Source organism: Ostrea edulis, chromosome 9 (genome assembly GCF_947568905.1).
Source record: "Ostrea edulis chromosome 9, xbOstEdul1.1, whole genome shotgun sequence".
Lineage (NCBI taxonomy): Eukaryota > Metazoa > Mollusca > Bivalvia > Ostreida > Ostreidae > Ostrea > Ostrea edulis.
In genome coordinates this window covers 51676195-51701228 of record NC_079172.1, presented here as the reverse complement: position 1 = coordinate 51701228, position 25034 = coordinate 51676195, and the positions used below count along the sequence as shown (strand labels likewise).

The following is a 25034-nucleotide window of genomic DNA, read 5'->3' as shown; positions in this document are numbered from 1 at the left end:
AGGAGCAGAATGGTGACAACCTTGCATGACCTTTTTGACTAGAAATGTTTCTGCTGGATCAGTAGAACCTAACAATTTATGTACATAACTGATTGCTGATATGTGTGTTGCAATGCTGTTAGGAGAATATCCCTTGCAGAACAAATCAGAGATAAAGTTGTACACTATAGCTGGGGAGACAGGTAGTGAGTTAATGGCTGGACATGTTGCATTTCCCGTGTCCTCTTATAAGCTGTGCATGTACTGTTTGATAGAGCTTTTGAAAGCAAATTAACAGCTTCTGTATTTAAATGGCCAAGTTGGTTTGTGGGATCGGTGTCTGTTTGTGGTTTAATTGTGGTGCAGACTGGAACGCTGCCTGAAATTGAAAACGGGAGAGGCGGTCAGCTATGACATTATATTTTCCTGGGATGTGTTTTGCGCGAAATGTATGTTATGCTTCAGAGTTGCTAACACTAAGCGTCGTACTAATTTCATAATTGTTTGATCTTTTGATGTTTGTTTGTTAATAATCTGCACTACTGCCATATTGTCCGACATGAATAATATTTTGTTATTTTCCATACCACTCCCCCAAATTTCTATAGCTAGGACAATAGGAAATAACTCCTTGACTGTAATATGACAATCCTTGTGCAAAAATTCCCAGTGAGAAGCAAACCATTCTTGACCCAAGACTGCTGCAAAACCTAGTGACCCAGAAGCGTCTGTGTAGAGAGTAAGATGATCTGATGATAGCCATTTTTGAGGGAGAAAAACTGATTTTCCGTTAAATGAACTGATGAAATCTAACCACATCAAGATATCTGCTTTAGATTCTGTTGTTAACTGAATTCGTGTTCCCGGCTCTTTAACACCGCAAATTAGGTCAATCAGACGCCGAAGGAAAGCACGACCCGGAACAACCACTGAGCAGGCAAAATTTAACAACCCTATTAGGGACTGAAGTTCACGTAGCGTGGTATGGGTTTTTGTTACCATCTGTGACAGATGCTTCCTGATTTTCGCTACTTTGTCTAAAGGTAGACGTGCCTCCATAAGGTCCGAATCTATTTCAATACCATAAATTATAATTTTGGTGGTTGGGGTCTGAGGTTTTGACATTTTGATGGGAACACCGATAGTTTTGCAAAGAAAAAGAAAATTTGTCAAGTCATTCCTACAACCCAAGGATGTAGCAGGACCAATGAAGAAGTCATCCAGTATATGAGACATTGCCCCTGCACCATATTTAGATTGGAGGATCCATTGTAATGCAGCACTCAATTTCTCAAAAATCTGACAGGAACTACTAGCCTCCATTGGTAAACATTTGTCAAAGTAAAACTGTCCCTGCCATGAAAATCCCAATAAATGATAATCATCAGGAAAAATTGAGATGATGCGAAATGCATCCTCTATATCAGTTTTAGCCATCAAACAGTGATTTCCATACTTCTGTACCAAATTTATAACCCAATCGATAGAGTCATAGTGTACTTCTGAATTTTCTTTTGGAATGAAAGTGTTGACAGAGTTTGTTTTTGGATATGAAAGGTAGTGAATTATTCTAAATTTCCCAGGTTCTGATTTTGGAATAACTCCTAAAGGGGATGACACAAAGTTTCCAAATGGGGGTGAGGGGAACGGTCCTGCAATTCGACCCAATTCCAGGCTTTTTTGTATATGGGTTTGTATGATATCTTGATGATTTGATGCTGAACTGTGGTTTGACGACAAAGATGTATTAGGAGTGGATATGCATCCCAGAGAAAACCCGTATTTGAAACCCTCAACTAAGTAGTGCCTTAACCCCTCATCATATCCCAGTAACTGATCATTTAACTTGTCGGCCCTTACTGGTGTTGGAAGTGTGACTGCCATATTCGGTTTTGTCACCTGCTTTACATTTGATTTTTGGATGTTGACCCTTGCAGTTTTGACAGATATGTGTGAAGGGACAAGGAGTTGTTTTGCATTTGTTTCCCTGATTGTAGGCATAGCAGAATTTGACCCCACCGACTTTTCCAGCTTGCTTTCCCCAAAAGGGCTGCCCGAATGAGTTCCTGGATGACATTGCTACTGCTCTGCCACGTAGTTCTTCCACCGGCTTTTGCCAAGGAAGATTAACGCTTTCTCTTAAGTTCCTAAAGGACTCATCATATGCTCGCCATGCTGCATCCCCATGAAGTTTTTGCAGTTCCCTAATGAATGCCATATATTTGAGCAGGTGAGGGGCTTGTGTGGGGTCTTTCTGAAGTATTATGCATTTGAAAACAAGGAATGCATCAGTCCATTGATTTATGGACAAAGGTGTTTTGGATTTTTGAGAATGTTGGAAATTAATTATCCCAGGTGTAATGAATAAAGTCACTGGATCTTCCTCTTGGTGCAGTAACAGGCAACGCAAATCGATAAATTCGTTTGCCCAAATTATAGTTTTGATCTTGCTTGGTGTAGATGCACCGAGAGGAATACCATCAGTGATCGAGATGCCTAACATATTTGGGTTGTGCAATGTACCTGCTGGCTCACCTTCAAAAATTTGTGTCACCAAATTTGTGAGTTTCTGTTGCCACCGGACCCTGGTTGGGGACTTCTGTCCGCATGGCACAACTGGCTCCTTCTGCAGACTCTTGCCTTATGCTCATAGCCTGGCTCTGTGGAGTTGGTATGTCAGCGTTCGCACCTTGCTGAACCGCTTGTTGCTTCAGGATCTCCGTCGCCAATTTTGCATAGTCAATAGTGGGTTGAGGTATGTCCACGAGACTCTGACTTGCCGAGGGAACAGCCGCCTCCATCATTGGAACCTGTCCGGTTCGTGGACGTTTTGGGCCCTTTGATTTTGCCATCTGGCCCTTTCCCCCTGACTGGTCTGCCTTCCTTCTCGGCATGACTCTGCGTATTAATTATTAACGTCCGATAATTCTTCTCTCTCTCTCTTTTCTCTGTAGGAACTCCGAACGATCAATTAATAATTTGGCAAGAATTTTCTACAAGCTCCACTGATAACAATGATCAAGTGACGCTAACTTTTCGTCACGTGATCAAAACATAGGGGTCAGGCTAAAACCATGTAAAACACCTAAAATAAACATCACACTCTACGAACGCGATTACATAAAACTTATTATTTTACAATAATGTTATAATATATAAAACCATGTAAACGGGATATGTCTAGTTCAATTTTTGCAACCAAGTAAGATGCTTTATTATGTACACTAAGAATGCTCTTCAAGACGAACTTTTGAATCTTTTCAAATGGTGCTTTATCAAAATTGTTAAAATTTGTATTAAAATCAGAGATTTATAAATTCATATTCCTAACTATGAATACATTTCTTTTGGAAGATTTTTTTTTAATTTTATGGAGTAAGTGTACGCTTTAAAATGGACACTATCAACAACTGATAGGAAGTCATGTTTGATGTATATATCTTATATAGTGAAGTACTGACGTGTGAAGTATTTATTAATTTGATGCAAGTGCAGGTGGAAAATTAAATTATCAGCTAAATCATAATGCTTTTTGAATATGTTGAAAGTTGTAGAATATTTCACAAACGAAAATGAGTAGTTATGCAGGCACGTGCGTAAAATAGGGTGGAGGAATGGTGTACCCTCCAATTTGTAAGAACGATTTTTGTTGTCACTATGTAATGTAGATTAGGATATCTTTGGTGACACCCCCCCCCCCCCCCCATTTTAATACTGGTAGTGAATGAAAAGAATGTATGATGGAAATTTATGTCTGAAAAAAATTTCCGGAGTCACTCATAGTAGAAGATTGCAAACCCCACCCCAACCATCACAAATTAGGATTTTGTTGACCGGACAAAATACGGTTTTCTTTTTTCTTTCTTTATTTATTTATATTTTTGCTTGAAATCCAACTTTCAAAACTGATGATACGTGACTGTTACATGTATATAAATTGCGCACTCATGTACGAGTGTATGTAATTCCCTGTACGATATGAAGTTTCTTAATACGATTATTGTTACGTCAGAGATGTGTATGTAAGAGAAAACAACATAAATGAGTTGTAACTATTCATGAATATTTAGTATGTATAAAATTCGAATATATTAATATGGATGTTTTAGATATTTTTGTAGTTTTACTTACCCAAGCAACCATCAGTTTTAGCCGTTGTAAGTGGGGGTAAATCATAAGCGTTGGAAATACACGTACATTCATTTGAAAGATCACAAGTTGATTTAGGGCCACATTCGGAATCCTTAGTGCACTCGCCTGGGACAGTTCCGTGTACTCCATTTATTAATATCACAAGGATATATAAAACTGAATAGGAGAGAAACATCATTTCTTTGTGTTTCTAATATTGAAGATTTACTTTGAGTTGTAACACCACGATACTCGATCGTGCTTACACCGTTATAATTCATACACTTAGCAGGGGTGGGTATCCTCGTACTAACCCGGGGGGCATGAGGATTGATGATGTCAAGCGAATTAGTTACATGTATCATATATTGGTATTGGTATCAATCAGTTTTACTCTACACTTAACAACCGATCACAAAATATTTACTTTTCCATATGTTTCCTCTTAATCTCAGCGAGATTCGTCGAGGCTGGATATTTGGACTGACGCCTCTTCCAAATCTCAGACCAGTGTCACATAAAGTGATTCGGGAAATCTTGCCTGAACTTCGGCCGTTTGTTGCGATTAAAATGGGTTAAATTGAATTTCTTGTCCGCTTTAACTTTTCGCCTTAGACATCCTATTAACTCCCTATCACAATGAAACATGCATTTCTTACCTTTACAAGGTGTAAATCCCACAGTAATTCAAGTTGGCTATTTTCGAAGCCATTGCAAACGGCCACCATTTCATATTTTACCTTCTCAACATTGAAGAGATCCGATAGTTTAGGACGCCTTCAAATAGATTGATTAAATATTACACAGTTTTCTTTTTATTGCTTTTAATTTTTATGCTTAAATGCTTTGTACAAAGTAAATGTCAACCAGTAAGTTCTGTATTTTCAATCATAGTACAAATTGTCATGAAGTAGTATATCGGAACTCTCCAGTGTTGAGAAGGTAAAATATGAAATGGTGGCCGTTTGCAATGGCTTCGAAAATAGCCAACTTGAATTACTGTGGGATTTACACCTTGTAAAGGTAAGAAATGCATGTTTCATTGTGATAGGGAGTTAATAGGATGTCTAAGGCGAAAAGTTGAAGCGGACAAGAAATTCAATTTAACCCATTTTAATCGCAACAAGCGGCCGAAGTTCAGGTAAGATTTCCCGAATCACTTTATGTGACACTGGTCTGAGTTTCGGAAGAGGCGTCAGTCCAAATATCCAGCCTCGACGAATCTCGCTGAGATTAGTTTCCTCTGTGCTAACCCATTGAGACTCCAATATGTTAATTTCCCCACAAAATACAACTGAAGGTAAATTTCTCAATGAAAGGTCAGTGTGTGGACACTGTGGAAATTTACACAGAATGGCATGTGTATTTCAATTTCTATTAATTTTGATCTTTCGATTTTATATTTTCATTTCAAACGTGAGCCGTTACGCAAATTATCACGTTTTCATTACATCACTCGTCATATGGTCATGCGCATAATGTGGACTGCGATGTTAGTGTTAGTTCAATCACTCATACCAAATGTTGGTACATGAGGTACAATAACAACATATATACAAACAAGTCAGAAGTACAAAATAGATAGGACAAAAAAGTATATAGAACTGCAGATAGGCAAAGGCCATACAGCTTCATACATTCTTAAGATGAACATACTAAGTTTTTTTTTCAACATGGTGTCGTTTAGGAATAAAATTTTTTTTTAAAAAAATAGCATTTAGTCTTTTGGAGTAGATACATTTTTCTTTTACTGATTAAAGCTTTGCATTCCAAAATATTTTGGTATTCATCACTAATCTGTTTGTTGCTGCATGGTGGAAATATTCTTTTGTTGAGTGGTACCCTCATGTCATCTACCAGTGTCAGCTGGAAGGCGATAGTTTGCTGGTCGGAGTTTTTTAAAAGTATTTTTCTGTATTTTGGAGGTAATTTATTAATGTAGTTTTCAAATCCAAAGTTTTGTTTACAGATTCTGTACAATTGGTCCTTTGAAGAATCATTCATATCACTGTACCCGTTTTAAATATAAATTAATATTGTAATTTTTGTTTGATAGCAGAAGTAACTCGTTTGACATTAAAACACCCCCATGCTACACATTTAGAAAGCCGACAGAGGTGAGAGACCGTGTGATTTTGAGCGCAATGCTCTAACCACTCGGCCACGGATTAGTGAAATAACCATATCATTCAAATATGTTTATTGTAATAGAATATTTGGTGTTGAGATTCAGCTCATGAGTTTTGTGAACAACAGTATACAACATGTTGTTATTCTAATTGTACATTTGAAGAAAAGTTTTGCAGTTTTAATCACCCCATTAAGTTTTTGAATATGCCATTTCTTATAATAGATTTAACCATTTTCGAAATATTTTGTCATATAAGGGAGTTGCATTGTATGTATTTGTCTATTGGTAATGAAAACATCTGTTTAATTTCATCATCAGCATTTAAAGAGTGAACAGTAAATGAATTGACACCAAGTTATGAACTAATGATATTTTAAAAAGGTCGAATCCTAATTTTATTGATGTAGTCAGTGTTTGTCAGTCTGACTTTATCAACAGTAGTAAAGCAGCATAAAATTTCATCGGCCACCACCACCCCCACTTTCCTACCTTACTTCAAGCTTACATGTACCACGCCAACTTTCCTACCTTACTTCAAGCTTACATGTGTATATTAGTTTTAATTTTTGGGTTTTTTTTTATTTTCTGATGTGCCATCCCTTTGCTGTATACTTGATGTAGTTTGTATTTTTGTGCATATCTATTGTACATCTGTAATTCTAAGGGATCAGCATAGTAAAATACCATTTTGTATATTTTTCTTCATTTTCAATAAATGATATTTTTCATCTTTACATTAGTGTTAATTCAACTGACCCTTACTCAGCAGAAACAGAGCTGCGGTGAGATTGTGCAGCATGAATAAGTATAAATATATTAGAAATAATCGCAATGTCATATCATGGTACAGGTGTCACTCTGTGTCTCTAAGGGTCACAGGCTCTAGCAGAATGGCTGGGGTCCTCCAGATCATCCTTCGAGATATCAAACATTTTTCATATGTACAGTCATCAAATAGTCAGTTCTGGTACAGAAACGAAAATCCATATATCCAAATTAAAGACCGCCATGTTCCACTAAAGACTACAAAGATATTGTCAATGAGGAGCGCCAACATTTTTTAAAATCAACTGCAGAGTACTTGTGTGTAGAATAAGACTTGAATGACTGATCACTTGATATGAATATTTCCATTTTTGTTGAAGACGCAACTGTCTATGATGTCAAAAAAATCTAGTCTATAATTTATTGTGAGGAATTGTCGTGTAAAGTGTTGAAATGTCATATGTTTTGATGTTGTTGATTTGAGAAAATAGTGACTGGTCCCTTGCTAAATACATGACTTTTAGACATAGGAATCACTGGTCTTTCCGATGAGACCATAAAAGTGAAGTCCTGCGTGACGACAAGCGTTGCCACAAAATAAGAACCTTCACGCCTTGAGCACCATGCATAGGTATAAATTTGTAGTATTTCATCTACAGTTGGCTTAGTTCCGATATGAGCGAAGCATTCTTGAAGAGACGTACGTTTTATACAAATGACACCACAAACTAAGGGGTCCTGTATACATTGCACACTGGAGAGCTCAGATACCATGCTACTTGTCTGCAATTACATGAAGAGTAATCTGCCCTTTGGTGTATAATACAATAAACTGAAATCTACAGTGTTATATACATTTTGTAATCAATGAAAAATAATGTTACTGAATTTTTTATTTAAAAATCAAATCAATAATATTGATTTTTGTTTACGGCACCTACCCCCAGGATGAAAATGCCAAGATAAGATCAAAATGTACACCTTTATGTGATAGGATTTTCTCAATGTCCACAAACTATTTGTCTAATGTTTATTGGGTCCTTAAAGTTCTGCTGATGAAACAACATAACCTCCCAGGTCTATAATATTCATTGTTAATTTGAAGTAGCTTAGCCACGTACAGGCATGTGCGAGTCGAAGATTTAAATAGAATTGATCGAGATGTAACCGGGTGGAATAATAACATGAACTCCGGTGTTGTGGGTTGTATCTTTATTGTGGCAATGTAACTAAAAATTATTGTTGCATGACCCTGAAATGCAATCAAAGTTATGAATACAAGAACAATAACTCTGCATAAGAATTTTACAATCAAGGTCCTTGTCATAATATTAAAAGATAGTTTAAAATACATAGAAATTATAAATTGCAATAATTTATTGAATCAATAATTTTTCCCTAAGCTTATCATAAAGAGTTTATGATATACACAAACTGAATAAATTCTAAATAATAGATAATTCATGCTAAACTGCTAAAGTACATGAATTGAACAAAAAGAAAACTGACTATAAGTGCTTTAAGAATTTGCACGTGTAATACTGAATTTATAGTAAAACTTACCACATTTCTACAATTAACCTTTAGCTCCCATGAGGCGCAAAGGTCGGTGCAAATATAAAGCAATCCGCCTACTTTATAGTATGTGTTGCTGTTCTAAATAATTATAACAAACTAGAGCAAAGCTCGTTGCAAAGCAACGAGAGGTCTTCCGTCGGAGCTGTGTGACATAAAAACCTTGAACTTTACCAATGTCCTTGGGTCAGGTACTAATGCAGCCTCAGTTAACATGAAAAACTGATAAGAGAATAATTCATCGAGTTTGAATTATTTATACATACAAATCAAATAAATTGCTCTTAAATCTTGAATATTTTTTAAAACTTTAATATCTATCTGCGTAAATACATGTAGGTATATTATGTACACAGTGCGCACAGAAGTCGCGTATGAATTTCACGCTAGGGACACGTGCTGAAGTTACATAATTTGACCAGGAGTTCTGAATCAATGTTTAATCAAAGTCATTGTTTTTAAACAATAAAACAACAAATCATTTGAAATGAGACTGGTCGGCTATGGGTTTCTGAATATTCTATACGCATGTTTAGATTTGGTTTAATCATGATTATAAACTATTGATTTCAAAACATGCTCAGAAATAATTCGTTATGTTTGTAAAATGTATCCATTTTCTTTTTCACAACGAAGAATTTGAGTAAAGCTTGTGTGTTCAGTAAGAGTAGTGTGAAATCACAGATCGCTAGTCCAGCAGCGATGAATCTCCGATATTAAACACACATTCAATTATACATTATTGAGAAACGAACTGTATATTAAATTGCAGATTTTTAATTTGATGCCTGACTCAATGCTCTAGAGTTTTGAATTTAAAACAAATCAAACGTAAGACCAGGGACGTATAAACAAGTGTATACATCCCCGGAAAGACTGAATTATTCTAAAAATCCAATATAATCAAAAACATAACATTCTGTGTTATATTTAGGACGACAATGTTTACTTTGTGTACATGCCCTGGTTCACACGCGTTGGTTCCTCGAGGCGTTTAGGTAATTGTAAACAAAAACAAACCCCGCGGTGTATGTAAGATGCGTGTAGTTAATGACTGAGTTATTCTATGCTTGAAGGTTTATTTCTTCAATCTAATATATCGTTGTTTTAATTTTTTCTTTGGAACGATTGTTTATATTAAAGCTACTAAATAATAACAAAAGAAAGTTGTCGATAGATGATTTTTAAAGGAACTATAGATCACGTTAAAACCTTATTTTAAAAGAATATTAGCATTTCATGAAGTCAGATTTATCAATTAAAGCAAGTTTATTTAAGTTATACGCATACCCCCCCCCCCCCCTTCACCTACTTAATGATACGGTTACCTGTTTGCGGGTCAAGCTTTTTACTCATATATAACACAATACTCGAGCAAAATATTATGTTTATGAGATCAATAAGATATCAAAAAACAACTTTTCTAGCGAAAGCCATATCGAAATATTTACCGTTTTTGAGTTATAAAGCGAAAACTTTGAAGATCACCAGATCCCTAATTGAAGGGGCCAGCCCATTTTTAGGGATATCAAAAGAAAGCTCTTAACATTTTGTACAACTTTTGTCCTACATGTCTTAACAAAATATTTTTAGTTTAAAAGATACAAAGGAAAATATGTGTAATTTTTTGCTCCTTTAGGCGTCCTTATTTTTTAACCCTGTCAACCACCATATCGAGCATTGTAATCAAAAAACAAAAAACGATGTGCACAACTACAATGCTCCTACTTTTCATTTTCAATGCATTTTCTGCTCAAGCTTTTACAGTCTCGGAGCCTTTGTCTGGAAACCAAAGCCCCTAAAATTTCATTCAAAGGGGAATAACTCGTGAACAGAAGGGTATTTCTGAAATGTAGTACATGATTTTAAAAGTGTTCTGTAAAGTTTATAAACCCTGAAAATTTGAGCAAAATCCATGCAGAAATGAGCGAGATATGAAGCTTCAAAGTTAGCGTCTAGGAAAAAGAAGGGGAAAAAAAGAATAATAAGAATAATCTTAACCAGCACAATCAGTAGAAGGTCTTCCGTTGTTACGGAAGACCTTAAATAGGTATTTACTGTAAAGTTATAATTTATTGCATGAATGAATATTTACTCTTAAGAATTTATAAAAGTGTAATACATTCATTTTCCCCTCTAAAAGTTAAACACATTAATTTGAATCTTAGTTAATTATATATTAATATGTTCTATATCAATTATTTACAGCATTCGTGCAAACTTTCAAAGATCATTCACTCCCTCATATTGTCTATCATTCAAACATTCACTCAGACAAGATAAAGTAGTGAAAATAAAGAAATAGTGCATCCTAAGTTTAATACTAACCTGTTCAAATAGAATAAATCTCCATCCAGTAAATCAATCAACTAGTAAGGAGCAAACTACTATAGCAAACTTTTACCAACAACCCTTCTATGCCACTTAAGCATGAAAACAAGAATACCTGTCCTCAAAAGAAATTTCCCTTCTAAAAGTCATGTGACCAGACTAAAGTGATCTATAAATAGTAACAATTATCCTAAAGAAAAACCTGTTCTGCATGATAAGCAGTAAAACTTAAGAAGTGATGAAATAACAAGACTAAGACAAATCATAGTTATAATAATGATTTCAATTAGATAAAACTTTATTCTCATATCAAATTTCAAAACTCTGTAAAGAAATTGAATTAAAGCAATTTATTATCAATAAATGAAATCCCTGAAATAAAGTATTAAAACATGTAAATTTTCACTCTATTACAGAGAGAGAACAATTGAATAGATTAAACACCTCTAATAATTTTCCCCATTTATTTCATTTCGATACAGTGTCTCATTACATGAGAATGACCAGGTTTGAGCATGGCAATGCGCTAGCACTTACAAAAGCACAATTTGAGATTGTGCACAGAAAACTCCGAATCGGCATGCGTCATCTACCCACATGGCTTCTACAACCTGCCTCTGGGTGTCCATACCATCCCTTGATAAAAATGCCGTCCCAACTCCGTCTAATGAATATTCACATAAAATATTACATGATGTCGGCGATCTACATATTGGAGATTAATGAGTCCAAACAACGGATAAGTAATAATGAAGAATTAATAAACATAGTCATAACAAATAAGCAGCCAATAGTAACTGATATACGCTCCCCGGGCTATATGTAATTGCACATGGAAAATAACACCTTAAGCTGGCGATGTCTCAATATGAATGAAAAAATGATGCACAGTTCAATTTTTGAATATTGAAATTGTAGAATTATACATTTTATTCGTTATGTCATTTCAAACAGCTATCGGTTTTTCGGAATAAGTAATATATATAATTCATAAACCTATTCGGTAAAAATTTAAATATCCATATAGAGATTCTGCATGATGTATATTGTAGTATCCGGAAATAATTATTCCTATCATGTGTATTCAGGTTTTAAATTTTAAGTTTTAATAAAATAGAGCATGGCGCGAATTGTGTGTTAATCATTTTCATTTATCTGTTGATTACTATACTGTATTCAAAATACATATGGACACTCAAAGTGAAGAGAAACGGAAAGTATGCATGTGTTACTCATTGTGAGAGACAGATTAGAATCCCCCTTACAAATTATTCCATGTGTCCGTCACTCATTGTGAGAGACAGATTAGAATCCCCCTTACAAATTATTTGTCGTTTATTTCATATATTGCTACGTTACGATATAGTACTACGAGACAAAATATTTTCCTGAAATTTAGTTCTGATGCATTTTGTATACCATGTCTCCAACTGTACCCGCGACGTTATTCTTGACAAACGATAGAACAGGATACACGCACGATACGATAGTATAAACGATGAACGATCTTCACGATAAATCCAAAACTTGATAGCTACAACAAGATTATGTTAATAATGAAGTTAAAGGTTCATAATGTTGATTCTAAGATTGAAGCTTTGTTCATTACATACGTAATACGTATATCCAAGATATGCCCAATTAGCGGATCTACACGGGTGAGGAAATATAACCCCACCCACTTGATCGATTGACTGAGAGAGAGAGAGAGAGAGGGGGGGGGGGGAGAGAGAGAGAGAGAATAATCACTTCTTTAGCATACCAATAAGATCTATTTTACATAGAAGTACTTTGGCCAAAAGCACATTTCAACATCATCTCTATCTTTGTAGAATTTTTCTAGATTTGCAATAAACAAAAATACGACTGACATACGCAAAAAAAAAAAAAAAAAAAAAAAAAAAAACACCGGAAATTTTGAAAATGGCATTCCATGTTTATTGATGGAACTTTTTTTAAATAATCGAAAGAATTTGAATATCTTAAAATGCAATGTTCTAAATCTGCTCATTGAAATAAAAAAAAAAAATAATTCAAAAATTAAAAACAAAAACATTGAAGAAAATTTTTTGATTCACGTCCGTATATCGTTTAAAAAAAAAAGTATTCTATTACTTACGCTATCACTGCTGAAATAAGATAACTATAATTCTTTAGCGGTATTTGATATTCGTATACGCTGGCAACTGCTGTCTGTGATTCGCCTGCTTCTAGCATTATTCCGCTGGGCTTTGTTGAGATGTGGCACAACTTCGTCGTTGACTGTCTTAAGGGAAAACTGATTTAAAAAACCGAGAACCCCTGGCTCTTATAGGCTTAAAGTCCCACGAGAAATGCATGTCAAGTCGAAAAATGTGTGTAAATCAAGCGTATACGAATATCAAATATTAAAATTTAGCAAAACTGTTGATCTAATTTATATTAGGTGATGTTAGAGGGCACGACTTGGGGAAACTCGGGAGTGATGCCTGTACACGCATGCGCGGGGGCTAGACCCCTTGAATGTGAATAAAACAGCTGTTGATCTAGTGTTGTTTTGAAAAATGGCGTTTGATAAGAAAATCGGATCAATGGCAATTTATTTATATGTGGTATAGTTCATTTTGATACCGAGCAGTATTTAATTCCTATTACTGACATGAATAAGCATGTACATGCAGTACTAAAATAGTGTAAATATCATCAAAATTAAAGCAAACGTAGACCGTATATAATTCACCCCCCAAACATTTACTTTATTTACAATATATTGAGATCAATACATACATGTAGCAATACTTGCATATATTATAGCAATTATAAAAACAAAATATCTCTTAATTAAACTTCAGTTATATGTATCTTTTTTCATGGTAATTTTGCTTTGTATTCCGAAAAAGTTTTCACATGTCAAACTCAATATTTTCTTCATTCTCCGTCATGTTGAACACTTAATGCTCCCGCTAAAGGCAGGAGTAAACGTTTAAAATCCGTTGTTCAACACTAGTGTCATGAAATACACGTTTTACTTACAACTCAAGCAACTCGCGTAACATGGTAACTCGAAATCTTCTTGAAATTAAACGTGCCCAGAGTTTCCTGATAAACAGCGATGTTTACATCTGACATCTGGTGCACTCTGGTCCCATTTCATAATGCGTAGAGATGTGAAATTAGGCTCTGGTCCCATTTCATAATGCGTAGAGATGTGAAATTAGGCTCTGGTCCCATTTCATAATGCGTAGAGATGTGAAATTAGGTGACCTGTAGCTTCCTTATAAGCAATACTATCTCAAACTGTGACATTAGATGACCACTGTCAAAAATTAAATTCTAGACTTCTAGCATACATGTGACATATGTTCCCCTGCCAAACATGTTGATCTACGACGGTGACATGTAGTCCTTAGCTACAGTAAATGTTAGATCTATGACATCCCTATGACGTCAGGTGCCCTCTGATCCATGTTCATTTTTAATGAACAGCACTTTTGAACTGTTCATGGTCGATATGAACGGATTAGGATTTGAGGCAAATTTTTTGAATCGCGCTAGCGATTCACTGAGAATTTGCCTTAAATCCAAATCCGTTCATATTGACCATGAACAGCTCTAAAGTACTGTTCATTTCTTATATTTACATTCATTTACTAAATCACCATTTGTTTACATTGCTTGTACATCAGTCAGGAAATAATTTATTATAACGTACGTCAAAACATAGACATGCCGTCACACTTTACCCTGATTAGGATTTGAGGCAAATTTTTTGAATCGCGCTAGCGATTCACTGAGAATTTGCCTTAAATCCAAATCCGTTCATATTGACCATGAACAGCTCTAAAGTACTGTTCATTTCTTATATTTACATTCATTTACTAAATCACCATTTGTTTACATTGCTTGTACATCAGTCAGGAAATAATTTATTATAACGTACGTCAAAACATAGACATGCCGTCACACTTTACCCTGCCTTTTATCAACAATGCACGGTGCACTGTACACCACAAGAGTGGTGTGATAATTCACGTAAGTTCACAATCTTAATCCGGGATGTGACATTGCGAGATCTTTGTAACACATGTTGTATTTTTTCAAATCATTACGCTCATTCAGTCGCGTGCTTTAAACTAGCTTGTTTTCCGTTCATAGTCAATATGAACAGATTGTGTCGTGTGCTGAAATTGGTTGGTTCATTAAGGAAAATGCGATTTGTTTAAGAAATGAACAGCACTTTTGAGCTGTCCATGGTCAATGTGAACGAATTTGGATTTGAGGTAAATTCTATGAATCGCGCTAAAACACCGTTTGTTTACATTGCTTCTATTTTGTTGTATAAAACGAACTCCTAGCCTCTGCCACTGTCGTATTGTGACGTACGTCAACACATAAACATGACGTCACACTTCGTCTCAATCCTTTTATCAAATTATAACATGCATTAATCTATATTTTGGAGGTAGGAAACTGCAAGATTGGGATGATAATCCACGTAAGTTCACATTCTTAATCCGAGGTGTGACTTGCGAGGTCTTAAAGTTCTTTAACAAGAGTACCGCAAACGGTACATAATACGCCCGTGAAATGCTTACATAGGGTGTTTTTCTTGTGCTATAATTTGTATAACTTTGCTTCAGGTAGTATCAGCCATCATGAGGCTGTGACAAACTTTCATTATGAACAAAGGGTTTTAGCTTAAAAATCTAGATTTCCTCAAAATGGACCAGTTCAACAACCTGTAATTTTTTTTAAATGGGAGAAAATCAAAATCCTTCCCCAGATGCACAGCTTCAATACCCATACAAATACTCCACAAAATAAGATGGTCCTCACTTGAAAACTGTGGGAGGAGTTAGGCGGACAAATTATGTACCCTCCATAGAATATTAATTTCCAAATAGACTAAGTTCAACAACCTGTAATTTTCTCAAAAATTGTAGAAAATCAAAATACATCCTACATGCACATCTTCAATACCCATACAAACACTCCGCAAAATAAGAAGGTCCTCACTTGAAAACTGTGGGTGGAGTAGGACGGACAAATTATGTACCCTCCATAGAATATTAATTTCCAAATAGACTAAGTTCAACAACCTGTAATTTTCTCAAAAATTGTAGAAAATCAAAATCCATCCCACATGCACATCTTCAATACCCATACAAACACTCCACAAAACAAGATATGTTTGTAAAACGCATATGCCCCCCATGGTGCAAAATTGAAAAGGGTTATACACACACATCATTTAATTGATAGTAGCATCATCAATTCAAAATATTGTGCAGACAATATCTTTCTATGTCAAGGGTGAATTGACCATGTGACCTAAAAATCAATAGGGGTCATCTACTCCTTATGCTGTACCAGTGTACCAAGTTTGGTGTCAATCAAGCAAATAATTCTTAAAATATAGGAGACAATATATTACTATGTCCAGTTCAACAATTGACTTTTGACCTCAAAATCAATAAGGCTCCTGAAGATGTACCAGTGTACTAAGTTTGATGTCTGTCAAGCAAAAGGGTTATCAAGATATTGAGTAGACAGTATATTACTATGTTCAGTTTGACCTTTGACCATGTGACCTCAAAATCAATAGGAGTCATCTCCTCCTGAATATACACCACTGTACTAAGTTTGATGTCTGTCAAGCAAAGGGTTCTCATGATATTGAGCGGACAGTATATTCCAATGTCCAGGTTGACCCTTGACCTTTAAACATGTGACCTCAAAATCAATAGGGATCATCTTCTCCTGAAGACGTATCAGTGTACCAAGATTGATGTCTGTCAAGAAAAGGGTTCTCAAGATACTGAGCAGACAGTATATTTCCATGTCTAGTTTGACCCTTGACCTTTGATCATGTGACCTCAAAATTAACACGAGTCATCATCTCCTGAAGATATACCAGTGTACTAAGTTTCTCAAGATATTGAGCGGATATTATATTCTTATGTCCAGTTTGACCCTTGACCTTTGACCATGTGACCTCAAAATCAATAGGGGTCATTTTCTCCTAAAGTTGTACCAGTGTGCCAAGTTTGATGTCTGTCAAGCAAAGGGTTCTCTAGACATTGAATGGTCAGTATATTCCTATGCCCAGTTTGACCCATGACCTTTGACCATATGACCTCAAAATCAATAGGGGTCATCTACTCCTTAGGATGTACCATTGTGCTAAGTTTGATGTTTTTCAAGCAAAGGGTTCTCAAGATATTGAGCGGACATTATATTCCTGTGTCCAGAAAAGATTGACCCCTTGATCTTTGGATTTGAAAAACAATAGGGGTCCTCTTCTACTCATAAGCAATCCACATATGAAATATCATTATCATCAAGTGAATGGTTCTCAAGATATTGAGCGGACAACATGTGGTCTACCGACCGACCGACCGACAGGTGCAAACCAATATGCCCCTCTTCTTTGAAGGGGGGCATAATAAGAAGGCTCTCACTTGAAAACTGTGGGGCGGACAACTATGTACCCTCCATATAATAATTATTTCCAAATAAAGGGGCAAAACTCCTGGAAAAAAGTCGAAATGGATCAAAATTACAGTATGATCTAGAGTGACCCACAAAGAAGCTACACAGCAAGTTTCAGCATGATATGTGAAAGGGAAATGAAATTATAAAGAGAAAACCCCGAACGGACGGACGGAAGGACGAACAGACATCGCTGTACCATAATACGTCCCGTCTACAGACGGGCGTATAAAAAGGGTCAAAATATCGTTTGATGTTTCATCCTTAATGTAGTGACATGAATTTGATAACAAATACCTTAAACAATTGATATAAATCTAGCACTATTGATGCTCAAAAGCTTGAATGTCGTTTTTCGTTTAAAAATTTCAGTGCAACTTCACAAATGGTACCCATTTTAATATATGAACATCAAAATATTACTTAATTTAATTTGTCAAGCTTTGCTGATGTGAACATGTCATGTAAATGTAACAATCTATAAATGAATAAATTATTTTATTATACTTTCATGTAAAAACCTTGAATTTGATTGGTCGAAAAGCATTTGAAAAAAACATATTGTTACCATTTGAGAACAGAAAGCACGCGTTCCAGGGTGACAGTATCTAGCAACGGGCAACAGTACTTGACAACGGGCGATATTATAAAAAAATATATCACATGTGTCAAATTTATGCGCGTACGGTTCGCCGTAGATTGTTCGACGACGTCGTTTGAGTGTTTGTTATAAACACGAATACCCGCATCGATATACAAAATATCGCATGACAGTGATAAATCAAATGTCAACAGACGTAAGTCTTTCTGCTTTGTTGTTTATATAACATTCAGTATAATAAAACAAATATTGCATGTAGTTGAGGGTAATATTGAAAAATGTCACCCCTCGCCACCATTGTTTGCTACGCCTCGGTTGACAATGGTTTTCTCGGGGTGAAAATTTTCAATGTTACCCTCAACTACATGCAATATTTATATAAGACTCCCACGACATATTTCAAAAGAATAATACTAAAATCTATTTTTCACAACCAAACAGAGCATATTTTAAAAATTCTCTTAAATATTGCCGATTCCAATAAACACGTACCTGCGCATGCGCACCCCCTACCACCACAAATGTGTACGGTCATGTTCTACCCTACAAAGGTCGCGTCATCAGGCTCGGGTGCAGTTGGAACATTGATCGACTTTTTCCGCCAAGTTGAGAAAAAACGGAAAAGACCGAGCGATGTTCTGAAGCTGACTTAAACCCATAGCATCCCGTTTAATCTCCCTAGTATATTTTCAGGGTCCACGCAATTATCATATATTCAACCAAAAGTACGGATCATTGAACAACACCAGTTCATAAAATCCAATCTGAAAGCATGTGCTAAATGAATCGTCAATAAATTAACAAGCAATTTTTAATACTCTGATCAAGTCAACATCGCTCTTTTCAAGTCTTTGAAAATATATCTCGCAAAATGATTGTCCTTTTCAAGTTAACAAATCTATGGAATGTTCAGTTTGTATAAATCTGCAGGCCCAATCGCTCGACGTGTGAATGGTACTTCTCCATAACAGTTTCAGCTTCGTCTGAAAGATCAGAAATCGACAGTAGAAAGTTGTAATAACAGCAACCAATATTACAAAAATGTTTGGACTTTTCTTATTTAAACTTTTAATTGTAACATTTGGCAGATAGGAAGCGCACGACAGCTACATATGTATGTTGCAGAACGCCTACTTGGTATAAAGCAGCAGGCCCGGGATCGGGTCAGACAAGGTCATGGGTTGAGTATGAAATATCCTTTTCTTCACCCAATACTCAATATTATATTATTAGAAGTAAAGGTCACCATTCTTTCATATCAGACTAAAAAATGAAGTCTTATGTCGCGATAGGCGCTAGGATGACAAAGGATCCCTTAACAAAGACCCGGATCAAGAGAAAATATTTCATTGATATTCATTTGTCCCTGTTTTAATGAAACATTTTGCTGGGGCTTTAAATTGCCTACCTTTTGTCAATTGAAATCCTATTTCTTGAGAGGCTTTGAGAAAGCAAGCCGCCGTCTCTATATACCCAATGTAGTGAAGCGTTTTCAAGACGTCATCGAATTTTGACCGCGACATCATAATGTAAATTGCATGTAGCTACAAGAAGAAATACTAAATCTGTGTATTTATTTCAGAAATTACAGTTATGAATTTCTTATTCTACGAAATAAAGTATTTATATACTTGCCATCTGTTTAGTTGATGTCAAATGTTCTATCCACTTCAAAAATACTTCTTCACAGTCTTTCTCGTTCAACATCACCTGAATTTTAGATTAATGAATCATTTTTATTCCCCTACCTGCGAATTTTGCAAAAGGGGCTTTAGGTTTGTACTGACAAACAGACAGACTGTCTGTTTGTCAGTCCGACAAATCAGTCTTCTGCACATATTTTCGTCATGCTTGCAAACATTCTTTTAACTATTCTTTTGATATTTGGTACATTGCTTTACCATGACAAGCTACAGATTAAGTTCGAAGTTATTCCTATCCATTGATTGTTTGCCAAGATACAAGTATGTTCCTTGGACTTGGAAATTAAACGCAAATACTCATTTTTCCACACTTTCTTTTGTCTTGCTTGCAGACATTTCATTGATATTGGTACATTGCTTTGGTACATTGCTGTACCACGTTCCATTGACATTTTGCTGCGTTGTGACCCTAGGACTTAGAAATAATCAGTTTTCCGCATTTTTTGTTATGCTAGCAGACATTCATTTGATATTTGGTACATTGCTTTACCATGTCAGGTTACTAATCATGTTCGAATTTTGTTTTTGCGTGATGAATGTTGAGGAATTGAAACCTTATTCCACATTTTTTTTTTTAATTCTTACCAGTTTACCTTACATATTTGAATCTGGAGATATTCTGACATACATGAACATTTGTAAATTGAATTTCTAAAGAATTTTGCATTAAGTGGCATTCTATTTTCATCAAAAGAATATTTTGCCGGTAAGGGGTATACAAATTGTATATTCCCTAAATGCTTGCTTATCAATAAATCCTATTGCATGAAAACGTGATAGGAAGTTTAACCATAATTTTCCATTAGAATTTCGTTTCACTAAGTTATCATGTGCACACCTTAGCAAGCCAGGCTGCCTCTTCCCACTGGTTATAAGTCTGAAGGTATCTACATGCATCCAACACTTTATCCAGCAGACACAAAATCACCACGCCCTCTAGCAAAATAAATAAAAAATTGCGTGTATTTTCCCCAATAGGAAAAATATATAGTGCAGATATTGATTTTTAAATCAGTTCAGGAAACACATTGGTCTAAAAATATAATTCAACTACAAACAATTCAAAATGCAACATGCATTATGAATATGAATTATATGGCAGAACTTTATGGTTTATAAACCATTTACCAAAAAAAATCATTATTAACATGGTATATTCAGGTTTTCACCTTTCGCTTTCATTGTAAGGGGTGCTACTTGAACATACAGGATATCAATAGTAAGTTACGCCATTGTCCTAGGTAACAGGGTATCGACAACAATTACCTTCTAAGTTTCCAGAAATGATCAGATGAGTTGCGACAAGTTTTAGTGTGCTCTGTGCTGTGCTATTTGTTCTATCACTGGACAACAGACATGCTCTAAAATTAAAAAGTGCCAACATAACCTCAAAAATCAATGACCGTCCCTAACACCTTTTATACTGTATTATTACATGTATAATGACCCAATCCACAAGAATTCACTCCAAAAATATTAAACATAATTATATACTGCAGATAGTCCTCTCGGTATGACCCGGAATGAAAATCCGTTTCCAGCAGAATTTTAGTCGCTTCCTCGAGTCTTCCCATCATTGTAAATTTCTGTATACATCTGTGCCTATTCGCTTGTGATTTTCTTTTCTTGTTGTGTTGCTCGACTCTGTGAAATTGTTGTTTCTGAAAGGAAAATGATGACAATTAGCTGAATACTTTTCTTTCTGTACATCAATATTCATATTTCTCATTCAAAATAACGATTGATATGACGGAACTATCATTGCTATTAATTTTCTTCCTAACTCACAATACATTTTATAAAATCAACTTTCAATAACAAACAAAATACCATAGAAAATACTCTAGATACTATACCACATAGCAAGATTGAGGTCGGAGACAGTCCAGATACGCCTCGCTACAGCTGTGATCAGTGTAGCATGCACTTCCGTTGTCTGTCAGTGCTTCATCACCGACAGAAATAAGCTGGTGATCTTTCCGCTGATAGATGAAAGATGTTAAATTTTAATCATAGTATCTTTAAGACATCAAAAAGTAAATATAGGTGGTGCATGACTTTGAGGAATTTGTATGTACGTTTGAAAATTTTCAAGAAGAAAAGAAACTATTCACGTGCTTCATTTACAAATGAAGTCTACTATGGAATTCGTAATTTTCGTAGGAATCTAATTTTAATTGTTTCCAAAGAACGGGCAGTTACCCACAAATATAACTTATCATGGCAGAGGAGAAAGTAGACTGTCACACAGATCATGAAACCATTAGCCACGATGTTGAATATGTCATCACGTGTATTACACATGACTTCCATGTGTCCACGTATATACGTTTGCTTTTTTAAAAATGAAATCAAGAAAATATTATCAATCAAATGAAGTAATTCTGCTGTGTTTTAGATCCGCGACCTTTATTCTTAAACGGTTTAGAGGACGAATGAAGTGCGTTCAGTACTTTGTGTAGATATAGAGTATGTTTGACTATTATACGCTTTAACAAGAGTTTTAAATATGCAAAAAATTCAATCGTTGAAATTTGATTTCAGTAAAAAAAAATTATTAATATACCATGAATATTCCAGCTAAAAGAAATCATAACAGTAGGCCAGATATGGAACACCAGCTTTGGAATCTGGGGGTCATTATATACATATGTTGATATTAATACCCAAAACATAACAAATATCAAAATATTTGCGATTTTATGTACGTTCTTGAAAACGAATTTTGCAGAATGTTTTGTTTTTATGTTCGTGAGAGTTCGGACGTGGTTAAAATTCCAATCATGAAAAATCGGTCCTAGTTAAGCGCTCTGTTCGTGAGATATCCGCTGTGTTTAAGCTTTCCACTTGTGAGGGATTGTTTATGATTAGAGCATTCCGTTTGTGAGAGCTCGGTCGTTAGTAAGCGCTCCATTCGTGAAAGTTTGGTCTTGGTTAGAACGGTCCGTTTGTGAGATCGGTCATGGTTATGCGTATTGTTCGTGAGAGATCGATTTTAGGTAAATGTTCCGTTCTTGAGAACTCGGTTCCGTTTGGGAGAGATCGGTCGTGGTTAAGCGTCCAATTCGTAAAAGATAAGTGGTACGTAAACGTTCCGCTTTTAAGAGATCAGTCTTTCCATTTCGTGAGATCGGTCATTGTTAGAACGTTCCGTTTGGGAGAGATCAGTCGTAGTTAGAACGTTCCATTTGGGACATCTCAGTCGTAGTTAGAACATTTAGGAGAGATCAGCCGTAGTTAGAGCGTTCCATTTGGGACATCTCAGTCGTTGTTAGAACGTTCCGTTTGGGAGAACTCTGTCGTAGTTAGAACGTTCCGTTTCAGTGAGATCGGTCGTAGTTAGAACGTTCCATTTCAGTGAGATCGGTCGTTGTTAGAACGTTCCATTTCAGTGAGATCGGTCGTTGTTAGAACGTTCCGTTTGGGATATCTCAGTCGTAGTTAGAACGTTCCGTTTCAGTGAGATCGGTCGTAGTTAGAACGTTCCATTTCAGTGAGATCGGTCGTTGTTAGAACGGTCCGTTTGGGATAGCCAGTGTCTGCTAGAGACTGCATTGTAGATATACAGACAAAATGTATTAGAGAAACACATGGTACTCTTATATGGAATTTAACCACATATAATCAATCATACTCATTTGAATGGCGTTTGGTGAGGAAAGAAACGTTTTGAAGACGGGTATTTCATCTTGATTTGATAATGTTCTTGATTAAGAGTTACTCATTTCACTATAAATAGATTAATGTGTTATGAAGGTTAGCTATATGAAGCTGTGCGTAGTATGTTGTATTCGTTGTGATTTAGTGCTTATCATTTTATGACAAATCTTTTTTAATAATTGTGCAAATGAAAACTATGTCCAACTTACAGAATTGTTACGCTCATCTTTCTCATGGTTTAAAAAGTACTGGGCTGTAGTCCAAAAGTTAACGTCAAACTCGTCTCCGAATAATCTGAAGATGATTTAACCACTTTTGTCATATATTATCTTTCTAATTAACGCTTGTATTATTGTCATTGTAGAAATCCCACTGTGTAAAATATTCGTCAGCTGTCTAAATTTGTATTTTATTTTGTAAAGTAAGGTATAAATATGTAATCTCCCTAGCTTCCGGTATTCCCAACCTATTTAAAGCACGAGATCTCGCGAGATCTTCCTTCTTCCGTTGTCTTCAAAGTTGTAGCTGCAAAAATTTTGGATTACATTTCTATATACTTTAATTTACTGTACTTGTGCGTGCAGTAAATTTTCTCTTCACCCATCAGGCTTTTGTATGTGTCCTGGGGTATGGAGAGCAGCTCAAATGCTTCTCCGGGCGACATCGGCCCTGATAACAATGCAGACAAAAAATTATCTGATGGAACCGAATTTGATGCGTCGCCATTACGGCCAAGAAAAGATGCGGGGGGTAACTTTGAATTTTGTTTTGAAACTCCCCGCATTTCCGGAAATTTTCCATACCACTAGCTTCAGGGCACCCTTAAGGATCATTGGGTGAATGTCTCCCATGGGTGACATTAACAGATTTTTCTGTGGTGGCAATATAATTTGCAGTTGTCGTATGTAACAATAGAGGATACTATGATTGGGTCTGTCATGCAGGCGTTATTAACACTAGTTCTCCCCCTTCCCTCTGGATGATTGGGTCTGTCATGCAGGCGTTATTAACACTAGTTCTCCCCCTTCCCTCTGGATGATTGGGTCTGTCATGCAGGCGTTATTAACACTAGTTCTCCCCCTTCCCTCTGGAATTTGGATAGACACTTGAGGATCATGCAGAATGGGGGAAAAGCATATGCTTTCTTTTCTTTCTTCCAAGTTGTCAGAAAAGCATCCACTGAGAGAGCTAATGGGTCTTTCTTCCAACTGATGTAATGGGAAGCCTGTGCATTCCATCGGTCTGCAGGTCTATTTTGATAGGTCCCAGTGTTTTCTTTATTTGATTGAAAATTGTTGGATTTAATTTCCAGCTGTTTATGCTTAGTCCCTGAACATTCCTGCTCTCCCAGTCTGCTATGCTGTTCTGGCAACCTGGAAGGTATTCTGCTGTAAGAATAATCATTTTCAACATGCAGTATTCCCATATTTCTTTGGTGATTGTGTTTAGAATGCAAGATTTGGTGCCCCCCATTTTGTTCAGGTAAGTGACTGCTGTCACATTGTCCATCTTTAGATGTACATGTTAATTTTCCAAAAATGGATAGTGCAAACTTGATGTATACAGTTTTATCTTATAATACATGAGGAGAACATAGCAGTTAAGGGGGAGGAACACCAATTCTTCATAAGTCATACCAAACCTCACAAAGGAGTCAAACCTTGTACTTTGGCAGGGTGGTTAAAAT

The 25034-nt window shown here is 35.8% G+C and overlaps 2 protein-coding genes across 3 annotated transcripts in view; both read right to left on the bottom strand.

Moving 5' to 3' along the window:
• Positions 1-1816: 1816 nt before the first annotated feature.
• Positions 1817-2873, bottom strand: LOC125660074 (uncharacterized). The gene is made up of 2 exons (XM_056150784.1): positions 2620-2873; positions 1817-2564 (listed from the first exon to the last, which is right to left on the bottom strand). Exons 1-2 carry the CDS (start codon positions 2871-2873, stop codon positions 1817-1819), a joined length of 1002 nt encoding a protein of 333 aa, XP_056006759.1.
• Positions 2874-18773: 15900 nt separating this feature from the next.
• Positions 18774-25034, bottom strand: part of LOC125658013 (WD repeat-containing protein 11-like) — a 47265-nt gene continuing 41004 nt past the window's right edge. For both annotated transcript variants that reach the window (XM_048889038.2, XM_048889039.2), the window contains exons 23-30: positions 23557-23641; positions 21544-21669; positions 21182-21348; positions 20954-21048; positions 20526-20623; positions 19620-19694; positions 19393-19528; positions 18774-18967 (exon numbers count right to left, since the gene is read on the bottom strand). In XM_048889038.2, coding sequence (XP_048744995.2) covers positions 18894-18967; positions 19393-19528; positions 19620-19694; positions 20526-20623; positions 20954-21048; positions 21182-21348; positions 21544-21669; positions 23557-23641 — 856 coding nt within the window. In that variant the 3' untranslated portion in view covers positions 18774-18893. The remainder of the gene's footprint in view (positions 18968-19392; positions 19529-19619; positions 19695-20525; positions 20624-20953; positions 21049-21181; positions 21349-21543; positions 21670-23556; positions 23642-25034) is intronic.

Coding starts and splice junctions, on each gene's coding strand:
- LOC125660074 (XM_056150784.1), bottom strand. CDS start 2,873: ATGCCGAGAAGGAAGGCAGACCAGTCAGGGGGAAAGGGCCAGATGGCA. Junction 2,565..2,619: donor AGCCAGGCTATGAGCATAAG/GCAAGAGTCTGC, acceptor GTCCCCAACCAG/GGTCCGGTGGCAACAGAAAC.